This window comes from Heliangelus exortis, chromosome 20 (genome assembly GCF_036169615.1).
Source record: "Heliangelus exortis chromosome 20, bHelExo1.hap1, whole genome shotgun sequence".
In the NCBI taxonomy this organism is placed as follows: Eukaryota; Metazoa; Chordata; class Aves; order Apodiformes; family Trochilidae; genus Heliangelus; species Heliangelus exortis.
Genome location: NC_092441.1, coordinates 3,327,556 through 3,345,617, shown reverse-complemented (window position 1 = coordinate 3,345,617; position 18,062 = coordinate 3,327,556). Strand labels below are relative to the sequence as shown.

At 42.4% G+C, this 18,062-nt stretch overlaps 1 protein-coding gene across 4 annotated transcripts in view; it reads right to left on the bottom strand.

Annotated features, from left to right (window-relative positions):
• Nucleotides 1-17,716, bottom strand: part of PITPNC1 (phosphatidylinositol transfer protein cytoplasmic 1) — a 78,180-nt gene extending 60,464 nt beyond the window's left edge. For 2 of the 4 annotated variants that reach the window (XM_071763876.1, XM_071763873.1), the window contains exons 1-2: nt 17,583-17,716; nt 16,523-16,707 (exon numbers count right to left, since the gene is read on the bottom strand). In XM_071763876.1, coding sequence (XP_071619977.1) covers nt 16,523-16,618 — 96 coding nt within the window. In that variant the 5' untranslated portion in view covers nt 16,619-16,707; nt 17,583-17,716. Of the gene's footprint in view, nt 1-13,165; nt 14,111-14,179; nt 14,875-16,522; nt 16,708-17,582 lie in introns of those variants that run through there. The other 2 variants (XM_071763875.1, XM_071763874.1) reach the window with 2 other exon arrangements.
• Between the last annotated feature and the right edge of the window lie 346 nt (nt 17,717-18,062).

Sequence of the window (18,062 nt, the reverse complement as noted above, 5' to 3'; positions counted from 1 at the left end):
TGTGAGAGAGGAAGACAGAGCACTTGCTTGAATAATTTTTCCTGATCCTGTTTTCTTTTGAGCACTACACCCAGCTGACATCCCTCCTACCTAAGTCTGAAAGATGGAAATGCACCTTTCAAAGTTTTCCTGTGGTGTATTTGGTTTTCCAAGGCCACCAGATTTTGAGATGACAGTAGCTGGTACAGAAATATTATGTCTTTTTTAACATTAGATCTTAACTCAGAACATTTATTTTCAAGATAGTATCTTACTACAAAACTACAAGATTTAATTAGGATTTTTCATGTAGTTGGTATTAACTTGGCCCACTGATTACACTGTAAGCTGATTTAATGCATTATTACAGCCCAGAGACACCACAACTGGACTAAATCTTTAATTCAACATTCAGAAGCCTGCAGACATAGCCTCATTTGCCACTCCTAAATAAATTGCTTGGTTTTCTTCCACTCTACTTAAAGCCAGTGGATTTCTACAGTGCAGTTCAGGACAGAATTTGTCTTGCCTTTCATACACAGCTCTTCATTGAATTAATTCTCCCCAGATCATATTTTTGCATTTTTAATGCAAAAGCAGGGAAGTTCCCACTTATTTCACTGCAAGTGAAAGTGGACCTGAGAGGGGCACTCATCCTGCTTATCAGCACACTAAAGGAATTCTGTCAATTAATTACAACCCTATCAAATGCTTGGCTGCAGATAGTGTACATGATGTGCTTTTCATTTACTGATTTACAGTCAGTGGGAGGAGGTTATAGCCAAAGTGCAAGAGCAAATCAAAGTTAAACATGGACAGGGAAATTTATCTCTTTTTTCAAGACTGCCAATTCTCTGTGCACTGGGCATGAACTAGGAGAGTGGTGATGAAACAACAGCAGAATAATGTTTGCTACTGGCAAAGAGAGAGCCTGGATAAACAAAAGAATCATGCTTCATAACACAGTATCCTGTTAGTTTAAATGCTATGCATTCTCCAAGAGCCAGTATCTAAAATAAAGCAAATGTTAATTCCTTTCAGAGATAAAACTACCAGAAGAGTACTCAGCTCCAAACAGGAACTAAGGAACATGACACACTGCCAGCCAGCACTTGGCAAAACAACTGATATAATATGGAAATACTGCTGCACACCACTAACAAATATTGCTTGCCAAAAATACTAATAACCTCCCGGAAATCCTAGTTGTTAACATTGTTGCTACCTCTCTGAATCTCTTGGGGTAGCAGTCCCCAAATAGTCACTGATTGCAATGAAAAAGTATTAAGGAAAAAAAAAAAAAAAGTCATCAAAACCCTCTACCTAAGTTTTGTGCTTAAATGCAGTAAAGCAGGTAGCCATGCAAGAAAAAAAAAAAAAAAAAAAAGCTGGTTCTCCATTAGGATTCTGTCTCTTTGCATTTATAATTCCCCATGAGATAAGAAGAAAGGTTCTTCCACAGATAAGTAATTGTCTAAAAGATACAATAAAAAAATAAAATAAATAGTCAAGGAAATTTTAGCACTGAAGAGAGGACACCAGTGAAATCTCAAAGAAATGTGTTAGGTCTTAAAGTGTTCTACATATGCATTAAGGGTGGCAGCACACTCATCCACAATTTATTAAAAAAATCCCCAATGAACAAAATATAAAAAGAACAAATGATAACTTGAACCCAACAAGGATGGAAAGCTACTTTTTTGCAATTAACCTCCTACAAAAAGGATTTAAAAGAGGGAGTGGGAGGCATATTATAGAGAGTACAAAGAGAAAAAAGAACAGAGAGCAGAGAGGAGACAGAATTACAGTGATCACTTGCAGCCTGCAACCCTTGGAGAGCAACTCTTGATTAGATGAGGAGCTGAGTAACTTCATCACCCTGACTCCAGTGGCAAAGAACACCTGGAACACCAGCTTAAAATCTTGAGGCTAAAGTCACCGTGGGGTCACCTCAGCACGTGGCAGGTGGAAGAACTCAGGGATGAAAATTCAGGCTTCAACATGGGCTTCTACAGACAAACAGCCTCCAGTTTGGTTCCTTAGGGATACAGCACAGGAGCCTCCAACCTTGGGCTGGTTCTCTCTTGTGCAATGCAACACCAGAGTGCCATCCTACCTTAAGGTAATGATTAATTTGTAAGGTTGTTTAGAGGCAGCATTTTGAAAAATGCCTCCTGAATACATCCTCCTTTTCTTACTTTTCACTTCTTTTCATTTAGCTGGCAGGATGTGAATGACAAGTTAACATCATCTTTAGGACCAAGAGTCATGGAGCACTTGCACTGCAGCACCTCACCTGGAGTTAAGAAGCAAAATACCAAAGAAACAAATACTCAGGAACCACCTCTCAACACTTAACATCAAAATTCACACCAGAATTTCACTTAGAGATTTCTGACTGTTAAGAATAAGCATTAAAAGATAACTCTTAAAGAAAAGCACAGATAGTAGCTCAACAAAACGAAGCCTCATGTGGCACAGGGGCAGCTCCAGGGCACCACTGGTGTGAGCCAGGATTTTGTGAATCCCAGAGCCTTTCCCAACACCAAAAGAAAGCAGAGGTCCTACATCTATGAAAAGATCAGGCAAAGGGCCAGCTCAGAAAGCCAATTAAATCCCCAAGCTTGATAGTGCACTTCTGTTTGGATGCTGGACACAATTCCTAACAGACATGGTTTATTCATCTATGTTAATCACCTTCAGCACTGCATTTTTTATTTCATTTGATCAAAACCATCTTGCAAACTCAGTGCTTTTTTTTTTTTTTTTTTTTCTCAACTCCCTGTTATTGTCAAGGGCTTGGACCGGCTACAACGTTGAGTTTCCTTTTTCTTACTTTACCATTAAATATGCATGAATACTTCAAAGCCTCAGACATGGAGGTTTGTTGGGGGCCCTGGGGAAAGTCCTCAGCTTTTCTCTAACAATAAAGTCAATCAGCTGCTACCTATAAGGTAAGCCCAGAGAGGAAAAGTAGCTCACTTCATTTGCAAGTCTAACTCCTGAAATTGTCACCTGGGGAAAAGGCCTCCAAGGATGTTAAGCAGAACAACCTGTGGGAAGGAATGCAGTTGCTGGAAGCTTGTGAAAGGCCTTAAGGAGCTCCTTGAAAAGCTTAAGGACAAACTCTGACTCAGTCCTTTGTACACAGGAAGTGGTTCTGGTTTAAATAACACTGAGATTTGAAGCTAATGTGAACCAGCTTAAAACCAAAATATGACAAATCATCCTGCCTTCTGAACCTCTGCTTTTTTTCTGGTTTTGCTTTATTCACTGGGCAAAAACACAATAGGGAAACTGAGGAAGAACCTTGAACTGAATTCAAGAGAAAATCTACGTATGCAAACATCATCTCCTGCTGATGAAAATTCATTTTCTACCTTGCAGTTATATGAAAAGTTGGAGGACCCAAGTAGCCTCTGGTTGATACAAAAAGTAACTGTGATGGAAGTCTGACAGCTACTTCTAAAAAAGCTAAAAAAATCCTCATCAAGAGGTTGCTGTGCAGAACTCATACAAGAATCTCTGCTCTGTACTTCTCATGCAATTACACCAATTAGGTGTCTTTTGTATGGTTGAATTAAAATGAATTTTTCAAATGACTTGGATAATAACCATACAATCCTAACTGAAGTGTTCATACCTGGTAGCTTAATACTCCTGGGCATATGACTTTTTGCAGGAAGCAGAGACTGTGAAACAATACAGCTATGTTGAATTATTTAATTTTCACATTGCAATGTATTTCTGAGGGAAAAGTCTACAATCCTCTTTTTTTCCCTGCCTAAAAATTTCAGAGGATTAAGAATAACATCCATATATTTCTCTCCTTTTACTCTTAGGATGAAAAAAATACATGTATTCCTATATAAAAATACATTTATATAGTGTATATATCATATGATTTGTGTATTTTATATTTTATATACCATATGCATGGCATTTAACTGATTTTATATTGACAAAACTTAATCAAAGGCTATTATTATGGCTGTGAGAGGGGGGTGGTTTGAACAGTTTTGCCAGTAGGATGTGGGCTGTCAACACCAGGCAGATGGGTGTAAGCTCCAGCCAGACTGAGCAACACAATATTAAGATGGGACAGACCTCAGAACAGATGTGCAGGTCATTGCAGGAGACAGCTGAAGGAAATGGAGATGAGATGAAGTCAGTGGGCTAACCTGAGGACATCACAGGGTAATAATCACTGATCCTGAACTGCTCCTAAGGGATAAAAGCTTTATCCAGACTGTAGAGTCCAGAAGGATGAGGTTTACACCTCCTGCCCTGCATCAGAGCATCTCCTTTGCTCCTGGAGAAGCACCTGGGCTTTCTGGAGCCTGCAGTGGCTGACACTCACTGATTGCCTGTGACATTCCTTGGGCTGTCACAAGACAAATCACTCCTGATGTTGACTCCAGCTCTGGCCACTGAAGACAAACTGGCACGTCTGAAAATGTCTTGGCAAAAAGGCAGGGTTAGAGGTAGCCACATTTATCTTGCATTATGCTTCCAGCATGATTAAATAAAAACACAACCACCTGTTAGGCTTATTTCAGTAGGAGTATCTATTTTCAATTACAGCATTTACTATCCACCCTCAAGTATGGCAAATAACACCATGGTAACATAAACACAGTCCTGCCTGCTTGAGAAAGTGAAATTATAAATAGCAAGGTATAGCCCATGGGGTCCTGGAAATAAACTAACTAATCCATAGGCATTTGTTACTCTGACAGAACATTTCCAATTAAATGTTGTTTGCCCCATCTCAGTCCCACTCAGAATAGATTTAGAAGTTCAGCATCACTTGACTCTCAGTGAACTGATGTTCAGGCATGAAAAAGAGCTGAGATAGTGGAGAGAATAAACTAGAGTAAAGCAGTGGAAAACTAATGAGAAGGTTTTATTCTGCTTCCATCGAGGTTAATGAGGGGAAAAAACAAATCTATCCCAAATGTATAACAGAGTCCCCTTAATATATGGAAACACATTGGGAAAACTGTTTTTCCACCGATGGATAAAAAAAGCAAAAAAAGCAAAACAAACAAAAAGCTTCGGGCTTACTGAGTAGCAAGCAGTTTGCAAATGCAAATAAACTTAGCAACCCTTAAACCATTTGAGGGATTTTGGGTGCTCTGCTTAGCTTCAGCCTGGGTGCAAAGAACCCTGGTAACTCAGGGAATAGGGAGGTTTGAGCTCAGGACTCAGGGGGAGCTGAATCAGCAATTGTTTCACCCTGCTCTGTGGCTCCTTCTTCTCAGCAAAGTGAGGCAGAGCCAGAGCAGCAGGCTGGGGTTCTGAAAAGCAGCTTTTTGCCAGCTGGCAGCCTCCTGCTGGGCTTGGCTGAGCTCCCTTATTCGGGACCATGACCAAGGACTCCAAACTGGGAGAAAGAAAGGAGAATCGGAGAATCTACAAAGTGAGGACTGAAGCTTGAGGTTCCTGCCAAGTGTGAGGACAGCAAGCATTTCATTCTGGGCAGGCTCAGAGTCCTTATCCTGGCTTTGACACAAGGCTGGGGCTCAGTGGAACCCTGTGAAAACCTCTCTTAGGTCAGGCAAGAATGCTGAAGATTTGGGGACCTCGGCTTCGTTGCTTTCTTCTTAAGAACAAGAGATTTGAGCAATTGAAATGTACCTCTAGTTCCCAGCCATTGGTTAAAGTCTACTTCTGACTGGGCTGATAAAAATCTGGGATGGATCTACTGAGGTCAATGGAATTCTTTCAGATTAGCACCATGCAACTACAATGGAATTTAAATTCCCAGCGTTTCTAGTCTAAAAATATTCTGGGTTTTTGTCTGACATATTTGGTGAATTCTTGTCCTCTCTGACATCAGTGATAGAACTCAGTTGTGTTACTAAGGCCTAAATTCCACTGAATTATTTTCCTTTCACACAGAGTGGAGCAAAACAAAAGCTGATCCACTGAAGTAGGATTTAAATAAATTTTGATATCAAGTCTACGTGATAAAGGAAACAAGCAGTTTACTTAAGGCTGTAATCATTTGGACATTTCCTATGTTCCATTTGGCTTATTTCAAGACACTGTGCAATTAATTTATTAAATGGAAATATTACTTAAAGGTCAGTCAGTTTGCAGGTTTTCAAAGAAAACCTGACAAAATCAGATAAATAGCTGGGTAAATTTGTAAGAACCTTTCAGAAGATGAGATTATATGACTAGGATCAATGGGTTGAACAAGTTAACTTTAAAAACCCCATCTTTGTATGATCAGGAAAAATACAAAACTTCATTCATCTCAATAGAATTATCACTGTCTTTATCTTTGTGAAAAATAGAAACTTTAGGCTCTCAGGGGACTTCAGTATTTTGGTAACCTTTCAAGTAACCTGGTGATGGTAACACAAAAGGTTATTTTAGTACTGCTAAATAACTTTTGTATAAAATTAGAGCAAAAAGCTGCAAATATATTCAACAATTAGTTGTGTTTCTGTCATCAGTGACTGATTGCTAATCAAGCAATTGAGCACCAGTATGTGTAATACTGGAGTGTCATTACCCCATAATTATTTTGTCAGGCATTGTAATAATATTTTTACTGACAAAAATCTAAACATAGTAATTAATAGGGCAGCACATGAAACCTAATATGACATTTGGTGTGATGATGAAATGGAAAATAAGGCATCCTCACCATGCTCACAGAAAACAATTCCCACAGAGCCTGTGTATTCCTACATCACTCAGGCAAGGTTAATCTTAGAACAGAAACGTAAAAACTCCTAAATAGAAACCAGGATTTTTCTGGAGAGCATATGAACAAGTCTTTTATTAAAGCCAGTCTACAAACATTTCTGCATGTGACTCATGGCATGTGACTGCTTGTGCTTTAAATTAAAGACAGACGCAAGTGAAGGGTGTGCAAAACCCAGGAGTGTGCTCTGTAAAACCAGCTTGAGAACTCTGGAAGTACAAAAGTAACAGAACTTAAAATTGCTTCAGCATTTTCTGACCACCAACAGGAAAAAGATGATAGTTGGTTTGTGGGGTTTTTTTCTCCCCCAAGAAAAGGTATTGAAATGTCATTATTACAGTGTAGCACCCTATGCTGTGCTTTATAAAAATAAAAATTATATTTTAATATATTCAAAATTGAATAGGATTTAAAATTGGCTGATTAATAGGATTAATAGGATTCAAAACTGGCTGATTGCTTACAACCAAAACTGGGAAGAAATGATGAAGTGAGAAGATCACACCACTGAGTCCAGACTAAAAACATTATATAGAGCAAGGACACAAAGAATTATTCCCCATCCACAATTATTGAGTATATTTCAAAGGTTTGCACATGTCTGTTATCTATCCCCATCCTTACAGGATTTAATGATCTGTGCTTTGGGTCAGACATGGAAAGTCTGCATCTCTGTTCCAGCATCCACAACTGACTCAGTTCTGCAAGGACAGCCTGGGGAATGCATCTGTCAGCTCACTACAGAAAGAGAATATTCTTCACAAAGAAGAATATTGTGAATGAATCACTGCTCCATACCTTAGGTTTCCCATTCCCTGACTAGGCAATATTTTGTACAGAAGAACATGATCTGTAACAGATTTTAGCAATACAAATGCCCATCAGACTAAGCTGACCACTCATGAAGGAAAATGTAATTTTAACCTTCCTTAGTGGCCACAGAAATTTTGCTCTCCTTATCATCTAAAGGGCTGTACACATGCTGAGGGCTATACATTACCTGACTTTCATTAAATATGTGCAATCAGGCAAAAGGCACAGGAAAAATGGTGTAATTATATTATTTCTAACCTTACAATTAGACAGATTGGGAAACTGAACAAACTGGACTAAGGGAAAATGTGTTTGACACTGCAGACTTGCCAAACTTCAAGGTGCTAAAATAGGCATCAAAATTCATAACCAGGTACATAAGAAACAGAAATGGCCACAGTTACAAAAGTGCTGATTATTTAGTGTTCACATCAACTCTTGCAAAGAGTTTCATGCTCTCAGCAACTCAAAGTTCACTCCAGAAGCAAACAAACAAAACCCAAACCTAAAAGCACAAAGTTTTGAAAGCCACAGATAGCCAAAGCCATTTAAAAGCCCTCAGTACTGACATTGTGTCTTTCTCTCCTTGTTCTTTTGTTTCTAAACCTACCTTATGCTTTAAACACATCTTGTAGAATTCTTGACAGCACCAAAGCTCTGCAGAGAGCTTAGCCAGAAAATGTCCTAAAACAATGGCAAGCTGTGTATTTTTTTTTTTTTGTGGGAAATGCAAAATGGGGCCAACAAAGCTTTCAAATAAAATATGCAGTATTACTTGCTATATGTCTGCATACATTTGAGAAAACAAGTGTTGACAAGGAGAGCCAGAGGAAGAAAGATGAAGACAGATGAATATCAAGAGTCTGAAGTTCCCTGGGTAATACCTAATCCTTTCCACTGAAAGATTTTTTTTAATAATTTACACCGAAACTTTAAGAACAAAGGTTGTCTTGTTTCCTTCCCAGAGCTGTACTGAAATGTGCAAACAGGAGCAGGGAAGAAAATTGGCTACTTGTGGTCTTCTGTTTGCACTGGAGTTCAATAAAGATCCAACATGTGCTCTGCATTGCTTTACTTGTAGAGCTCTCTAGGTGACTCCAACCACATGGGAGGTCAAGCTAAAGCAAGGTATTTATTTTCTCCCCATGGTAACACAGCTCTCACTTTGACCTCTTCACTCTCACAACTACACTGGTGCATCCAAAGAAAATGAAATCACTGTTCCTTCTCTCACCTATTTTATATCATTACAGAGATTCTCCCCATCCTATAAGCTTGAAGGTCAATTTAAGGTCACAAACACATTGCACACAGCAAGGACTTGGTGATGACAACAGACAGGACTGCCTACCAAAGGCCTGATCAGATCTGTTTGCTAACAAGACTATTACACAATTATTTCTTTTGAAGGGTAAGAAGATGTTCTTAAGGATGTAGGGTGCTTTTCTAGACTAATGATTAACTCTCAATACTCCTCAGACAAATATATCAGTGCCTCCACAGTATTAATTGAAACAAGAAGGTAAGGCTGGTGATATTTCATGAGGCATGGCCAGAAAGAATGATTAACTGGAGTAGGAAGTCCTTTACTTCTCATAGTATTTTAGGATATTGTAAAGGAATCAGTGCAAGACAAGAGATGTGTTAGAGCTGTTGAGAGTTTAAATTAAAATTGCCCAGGAGCCTTTTTTGCTGAACAACTTCAGCTCCAAACTGCCAGACAAAGTTTTTCTGCAGAGGGCATGGTCATGACATGGTTCAACTATTATTTTATTTACAGGGAATTCAATGAAATGAAATTTTAAAAACTGCCTTCAACTTATGTTTGCCTATAGTCCACTTGCAACCAACACTCTCCTTTTTCAGATGTTCCAGACATTTACATGTCCTGTCATGACAGCTGGGAAAAGAAACATTTAACCAACCACTACTTCATTTCCTTGGATTATGTATTATAATATTTATCTGCCTAGGTAATTTGTCCTGCAGTAGGTAACCATAGTTTTAGACAAACCTTATTTTACACTTAATAAAGCCTTTTTTTTCTACATGCATAGAGCTATGTTTAAATATCATAATACCTGCTGACTCTCAGGGCAGAAAAACCTTTCCCCAATGCTTTCATTGAGCTATAAATCTGTCTGAATAAACCATGTTATAACAAGTACTCTTTGTACACAAAGCAGTAGACTAAGAAATCTTTTAAAGAAGAAAAGTATACATGATTCAGAGAATACAAATACTGGTTACACATATATTGTTGAATTAATTTTCTGTAAATAATCCACACTGGGAGAACTCAGCGTTTGAGGCAAGAGCTAAACACTGGATATTTTTATAAAGAAGCAAGCACAACACCTCTAAACACAGAATTTTTTCGTGTTGAAAAATTTTTGCTGTTGAAAAATAATGATCCACATTTACAGACATTTTGCAGGTCTCTGCTTGTTTGTATTCATGACAATACAGCTGTTCATAGACACCTCATGCAGGCAGTGCTCCCCACAGATCAAACTAAGCTTTTATTTAAAGCAGAGAATGGGAGCAGTTCCATCAACTTCAGCAGAAATAATCTTGCTTGAAATGAAGAACAAAGGGAAGAAAAAGCTATTAGGATTTTAGGTGCTGGCCACACATGAATAATTCAGAACTAATAGAACTGTTAATGGTCATCCCCCTTTCCAAGGGAAAAAAACCCCCAATGATGATTACTGTATTTTATTTGCTGTTCAGCTTTAAAATATACACAACCTATCTTCACATTCAACCTATCTTCTTAACCTATTTATGAGCATTTTACAGCTATGACAATTCCATTTTTAACAGGATCCAGCAAAAATGTCTTTCCACCTATTCCCTTAAAGAATAATCACTTTCCAGACAAACCAAACTTCACTTTTCCAAAAAGAAACTTCATTCACATGCTAACCTCCCAGATTTTATTTACACTTTCAGATAAAGGCAACTCAAACACACATTTAATCCTTCCTGGGAAGAATTTTGGAATCCTAATTTGCAATGAGATCTAAGTCTGAGAATTTTGTAGAAACTCTGCTCCTTTCTTTGCTTGGTGTCCTTTCCAGCTGCGTAGGAATGCATTTTTTAAAACTGATGATATTGAAAAGAACACAATGCTGCCTATTATAATCTTCCCTCATATGATGCAACAAACTATTTGTAAGAATGAGCACATGCAAATGCAAAGGGAAAAACTAACCAGGAGGCAGGGCTTGTTCCTTACTTACAGCTGGGATGAAGATTGGTAACATCTCCCAAGCAATTACTGCAACATTTTTCTTGCTTTATGCATTAATGAAAATAAATGGCTTTTCCCAGCTTATAAGGTCTCAGGGTTAGCAAAAGAACTGAATTTGTTGTTGGACCACAAATGAGGTAAAGAATGGCTTCTAATTGGCAATCCTTTTGGCTTTGTCACCCAACAGCTCTATTCTGACCTCATTTTCCAAGTTCTTACACCAGTTATGATTTTTCTGCTTAGAAGTGAACATGTTACTTCTGCTCTCCAATTATTCTAAAGCTGATCAGGCAGCTTGCAGCAATATATATGTAACAGCCCTAAATAACTGTCAACAAAAAAATCAGGTTAATGAGTTAGCCTCAGCCTTGAACAAGAAGTGTAGCATGGTGCCACATTATCTCAGCAAGCACTCCTGGAACAACCTGTCTTTGCTGGGGCTTATGGACAAGGAACAAAGATGCACCTCTGACACCATTATCCTGGCTCAGAATACACAAGAACAGTTCAGAAAGCAGCAATCAGCATTTCTTAGGAAATGTTTCAATGAAAGAAAGCATTTGGTGGCCAAGCTGACAGGTATCCAAACAAAAATCCATAAATATTTGGGCACCTTATCTAATAAGGGAATCAGTCAGAGAATTCCTCAAAAACGTGAGCTGCAGGAGCAGGACCTCCTATCCTCACTGCCAGAAACTCTTCCAATCCAGAGATAGAATTGCTGTTATGGAGACATCTATGAGTTTTTTACTCTTCTCTAGAGATTATTAGGTTCTAAGAGCCAGTGTATTACTAATTGTTATATCACTGTGTGCATATTTCAGTTCCCTACCTACTAGATTGGACATTAAGCAACATTTTAATGCCTGTTTTTCCACATTACACACAAAAGCTGCTACAGAAGATCAGGTACAGGTGCTTGGCTGACACAATCAACACTCCTCTCTGCTTCCTGTGCCTCCTTATTTTCAAAGGAATGACATGGGATGCCTCTCTGGTTTTGGTGACACCACCAGACTAAAGATGGAATTCTTTCTGATTCACCTTGAGAGACTTTTATGTATGGATAACTGAGAAGTCAGTGCTAAAGAAGAAGGAAATGCTTTTCAGTGCATGTCTAAAGTGCACAGGCTGGAAGCCAGAACTTTCAAACAGTGGCAGAAACATAGTTGTAAAGTCTAAGCAAGGAAAACAGCACAAAAAGGGAAGCCATGAAGTCAGAACTGCATTTTTCACATACCTGGTGAACCCTACAACCCCAAAAACACTGAGGTGCTTCACTCCCAGTGACATCAATGCAAATTAAATACCTAAGTGCCATTGCAGATCAGGACCCAACATCCCAATCAGGTGAGAAATTGTGTATCCTTTGGCAACTGCATTTCTGTCAAAGTCCACTGGACTAAGCAGTTTGGGCCTCTTAGAACCCAAATGCTCTTGGTTTTTGAAGGGTGAGCATTGCCCCATTGTGTTCTCCTATGAGTGCACAACACATCACCCTGTTCTACACAGCTAGCCAAAAATATTGTGCATTATTGGTAGTCAATGTGGGGTAAAAATAAGATAGTGACACCTTCATGCACTGTAGGAAACATCACAGAGAACCACTGTGAGAGATACGATGGGGAAACTTTCTTAGTATGTCAACATTAAAACAGAAATAGGATATCTGTTAGTTCACAATTTTGTCCTAGTTCATTGTATACTTAACAATGGAATTCATGCCAAGTATCAGGCATGTTCTAGGTTCCTCAATAAGGCACCTCAGCTGCAGCTCTTGGATCAAATAATGAATGACTCAACACACAAGGAACTACAGGACACAGGAGTATCTTGACTAATTCTGTTAACATTCTAGAGAATAGAAGATTTCAAACATTGTCTCCTACCTCATCATGCATTAACTAATCCAGTTTTGGGAGATTTTGATTATTTTTTTTTTTTTCTATCTGGAAATTCTGTTTGACAATAGTCTTTCAAAATTAATTAGATCTGCTCCCTTCTGATGACAAAATTAACTCTTGTTGTCCGAGGACAAGGAACTGGTTTTTGGATAAAATATTGTCTACATTAGGATAATACAACAAACAAATCAAACAATGCCATACAACATCACAGCACACTATATAACTTGTCTGGCAAAACACTAGAATTAAGACCTATGCTTATTTACCTACACACGTGTGGTTTTAGGTCCTGCTCCCAGGAGAAGGAATTTCCTGAGCAGCCTGAAGTAAACATCTGGCAGTTCAAACTTTCAGTTTTACAGTCCTGCTAATCTGCCAAATCTGAAGATTCAGACAAAAAGACCATTGAAACGACTCCTCCACCGTACTCCTCAGCCCTCCTCTACCCACACCGCAAAACCAAACCAAACCCTGGAGCAGAGCACTCACCTGGGAAGCTTTACACAACAGCCACAACAAACGATTGATCTCCCAAGTAAACATCTCTTGTTATAACCCTGGGGAGGAGGGCTCGGAAGGGCAACCCGCAGCATCACCTGCAGCCCCACGGGCAGTGCTGGGGGTCTCACCCCCCCTTAAACCCTCACCCAGGGACCCCCCGGCCGGGGCAGCCCTCGGGCAGCGCGCCCTCTGCTGGCTCCGCCCGCGCCTGCGGAGCGGAGAAACTTCGGGGCCGTTGGTGCGCAAGATGCGCGGTGCCGGGAGGCAGCCGCCCGCAAGGCCTGCGGGCAAGAGCGGGCGGGTTCCGCCTCCGCGGGGTCCGCGTAAAGGGCAGAGAGAGAACAACATGTGCGGGACGTCTGCCTGTAGGTACCCTCTGCACCTCTGGACCGGCACCGCCTGTAGGCACAGGGAGCTGCAGAACACGTGCGGTACATGCGGGTGCTGCTGTTGGGCTCCGAGAGAGGGGCAGGGAGGGTGTTTGCGGACAAACAGACAGCACGTCCCCAGCTCAGAGTTCACAACACCGACAGAAAGGAGTTCGGCTCCCCGCCGCCTCTTGAAACGACAAATAAAAAGTTTTACTCCTAGATTCTCGCCCATCTCCTCTACCTGTGCTTGAGTTTCAGGCCGTCGTCATCCGCAAGGGTATTTTAAGCAAAGGTGAAGATATATTTAGAATCTGGGTTTTGGACAAACGCTTTATCAGAGGATTTCAGCACAAAGCGTTCCCTTGCAAACACGCACAAGATTCTTCTGAAAAGTCTGGCTGGAAAATCTTTAAACCCCACGCTTGGACGACGCAGTGCTTTTGATACACTTAAGTTACCTTCGTTCCTGTGCGATTCCCTTATTTTCCAATAAAAACATTCCTCTCTAACCAGTCATCTCCGACTACGTTCGTTCCACGAAATAAAAATATTCAGTAAAACAAATACAACCTCGACTCGCCTTGAAAGAGAAAACCCTCGTTAAGTAACAGCCTGACCGTGAGCTGCTTACCTCTTCTACTGTCAAAGGCATACAGATCCGGTACTCCTTCATGAGCATATTCCTGCTGCCTCGGTGCGGACCAGCAAACTGGGAGAAAAGTGGTTATTTCTGCACGGTGATCACGACGGAAACCAACCACGGGAAAAAAACAAGCAAGCCTCTTTCCCTCTAGGCGCTTGACAATGTGTTCACCAGAGAGTAATGCGACCATCCAGGAAGGCTGACCCAGCAAGACGAAAAACCAACACAACTGCTCCTTTCTTCCAGTTCTTCCCCCTTCAGCCGGCGATCACGGGAATTTTCACACACGCTCGCACCCAGATACTCTACCAAGTCTGGAGCCCCAAACGCTTTGGCTCCAGCCAAAGACATCCGTCGGAAGTGCACAGGACCGGCAGCCTCTCGCAGCTATGTCAAAGACATGCCCGGGGCGGCGGAAAGAACAGATGAGCCCAAAACGTGGCTCTCGGGCAGCAGGGAAGGGGAGATGCTGATTTCCAGACAAAGCCTTTTTCCTATCCTTCCCTTCCCCGGCTGCCAAACGCGGCTCCCGCCTCCCCACCGCAACGCGGCTGCGGCCGCCGCGGTTCCCGCTGTGCTGGGGTTGGAGGGGGGGGGGTTGCGCGGCGATCCGGTGGCCGCGGGTTCCCCGGCGCAGCCGCGGGCGTTCGGGCGGGCTGGAGCCGCGGGTGCGGAGCGGGGGAGCGGCTGACATCAGCGGGGCGGGGGGCGGGTTCAGCCAGCGCGGCGTGGCCCGGCCGGGGCTCCGGTGTTGGCCCGGGGGGAAGCAGGGGAGAGCTGGCAGCACCCAGCCGGTAGAAACCGCAGTTTTAATGTATTCAACCGCGACTTCTGGATTTTTTTTTGTTGTTAATTCTTTTTTGGGGGGGTGGTGGTGAAGTTTATTGCCCGAAGCGTGAGAACGCACCTTACAAAACATTTACAAGGCGGTGTAAGGGCAGAGAAACCTCAGGGACCGCCGGGCTGCAGCCCCGGGTCCCCCCCGGCCAGCCCCAGGCTGAGCCCTGCAGACAGCACAGGATGTGGAGGCCTCACCCATTTCCCTTCTGGTCAGCCCTTCCCTATCAGCCAGCGGGTTCTGCAACAAATAAAAGGTTTTTTTCCCCTTCTTCTTCTTTTTTTTTCTTGTATCAGCTCTTTGCTTTCAAACGCCACACAGAAAGTTCAGCGATAAAAGCGCCTCTTTCCTCGTGGAGAGATAAAGGCAGAACCGTTTTAGGGGAGTTTTTGTTTTGCTGCTGTTAGCAGGCAATTTGTCAACTCAAATGGGGTTTTAGTGCTCCTGGGGGGTTGTGTTTTTCAGGTGAATTTGACCATTAAGATACAACTTGAAGGCCAGTTCTGAAACTGGCTGAGAAAGTGCAAGTGTTACACAGGCTGAGGTAAAGCATCAAATGTTCACACTGCTGCTTCTCCTGTCCTCCAAGTGGCTACAAAACATTTATGGCAGAGCAGCACTGTGACAGGAATATGAAAACACAAGGTACTGTACTGATAAAATACCCATCTGCATTTAAAGATTAACAATTAGCAAAATAAAAGTGATGAAATGCCCCTATTTGGGAGACAGTTAAAGGTGAATTTAGGTCTACAATGAAATGCATGTTTTGTAACGAGAGAGAGCAAAACCCCTCAAGATTTCCATTGGTTCTGAATGTACAATTTCCCTGCTATGTGTGGAAGTTCTAGCCCAGAGAGGACACAGTGCCATCTCCTGGAGCTAACAGCATCACTTTTTCCCTCCACTGCAATAATCATAGAACCATAGAATGGGCTGGGTTGGAAGGGACCTCAGAGCTCATCAAGTCCAACCCTTGCTCCACTCCCCCCGTGGTTCCCAGCCCATGGCACTGAGTGCCACATCCAGGCTCTTTGGAAATATCTCCAGGGATGGAGAATCCACCCCTTCCCTGGGCAGCCCATTCCAATGCCTGATCACCCTCTCCAGAAAGAAATTCTTTCTAATGTCCAACCTAAACCTCCCCTGGCACAACTTGAGACCTCTTGTGCCCTCTTGTCTTGCTGAGAGTTGCCTGGGAAAAGAGCCCAACCCCCCCCTGGCTCCAACCTCCTTTCAGGGAGTTGGAGAGAGTGATGAGGTCTCCCCTGAGCCTCCTCTTCTCCAGCCTCAACACCCCCAGCTCCCTCAGCCTCTCCTCAGAGGATCTGTGCTGGATCCCTTCCCCAGCCCAGTTGCCTCCTTTGGACCTGCTCCAGCACCTCAATCTCCTTCCTGAGCTGAGGGGCCCAGAACTGGACACAGGACTCAAGCTGTGGCCTCCCCAGGGCTGAGCACAGAGACAATATTAAATGACACAATATTTCACTCACCCTGCCTTTCCCCTTGAAGTGCAGACACCTCACAAAGCAACAGAAAATCTGGGAGCTCTGCTTCAAAGCTGGGTTTTCAGCTGAGGTGGGAACCATGTGGGTAATGAGACTTCCATCTTAAATCTGCCAACAACCATTTAGAGACATCCCAACTGGAGCTGGCAGGGGGTGGTCCTGAAACTTCTCTGCAAAATAGATAAAACAAGGCAATATCTGTGAGATTGCCTCCAAACAGAAACTGAAAACCTCTACTTTATGTTATTTGCAACTTAGAACCTGACTTTTAACTTCCCTGAAAGCCATCACTCCCTACCCATTGAATGGAAAATTACACCCATATTCCAACAAGCTGGAAGGATGAGATTTGACACTTTAAAACAGGGATTCAAAACTCTATAGAAATTTGTAAATGGAGAGTTAGGAAAGAAGAACCCATATGCTGTCTGTGTTACATTTGTGTACTTTTAATACTTGGGTCAATTAGTAAAAATGATTGATGATAACAGATAAATTCTGTTATTTGATTCTAAAAATCAAGTTTGAGTTCACACAGAAAGTGACTCGAAGTCCATGATCTGTGTTGTGGTAATTGGAAAGCACAATGAGACACAACTGCAAAATACAGTATTATAGCTCTGAGTTCACTAAATTGAATTATTATGAACTTCCACCAGGGTAACAGATGTAATAACTCAATCAATCCTGTAAAAGAAGATTTTAAACAGTCACCTCAACTACCCCTCACCACACTAACACATGGACTATAGCCATAAAGCAACACAACACAAATGGTAGTTTTGTGGTAACTTTTTCCAAAGACACAGGGCATTCACTGATCATTATTTCTTTCTGAGTTGTTTGCTGGCAGCCACGAGCAAGTTCCTCTGAATTTCTCCAGTGAAACTTCTCCAGTGAGGGTAGGAAATTCCCTGTTGGAGTGGGAGATGATGGCAGCCCAAAGCCACAAGCATTGCACCAACATCTCACAACTTATCAAGCACGTTGATGGTGCAACGCTCTCCCAAATCCTTGTGCTTTTAAAAAACGCTGTGTCTCCTACCTCCTTCCCCCCTCTGCAGCAGGGCAGGATCATGAAGTGACTCAATGGCCCATGGCAACCACCATCTGCTGCCTGCTGAGGCCACACCACGGTTCCTGCCGCCTGAGCATGCCATGGTTCCCTCAAAAAGTGGGGAAATCACCTGAACCCACCCCCCTCGACATCCCCCTCACCCTGTGGCCCTACGAGACCCTCAAGTTCCTCACACGCAAACCCTGACTGAGGCAACCGGGCCCTAAACCCGTGTTCTCGCCGCAAGGCGAGTTAAGGCCTACGAGGAGGCTTTCTGGGGCAGTCACAGCCTCACACAAGGGCTTCCCCCTTTCCCTGGGAGCCAGGGGATGAGGATTTCCCATCCCGGGACCGAACGCTCCGCGCAGGGCGGGACCGGAGCCGCCGCTCCCCTCAGCGCTCGCCCCGCCCCGGGGTCCTGAGGCGGACGGGGGTGTCCGGGCAGCGCCTGCCCGGCGCGGTGCGGGG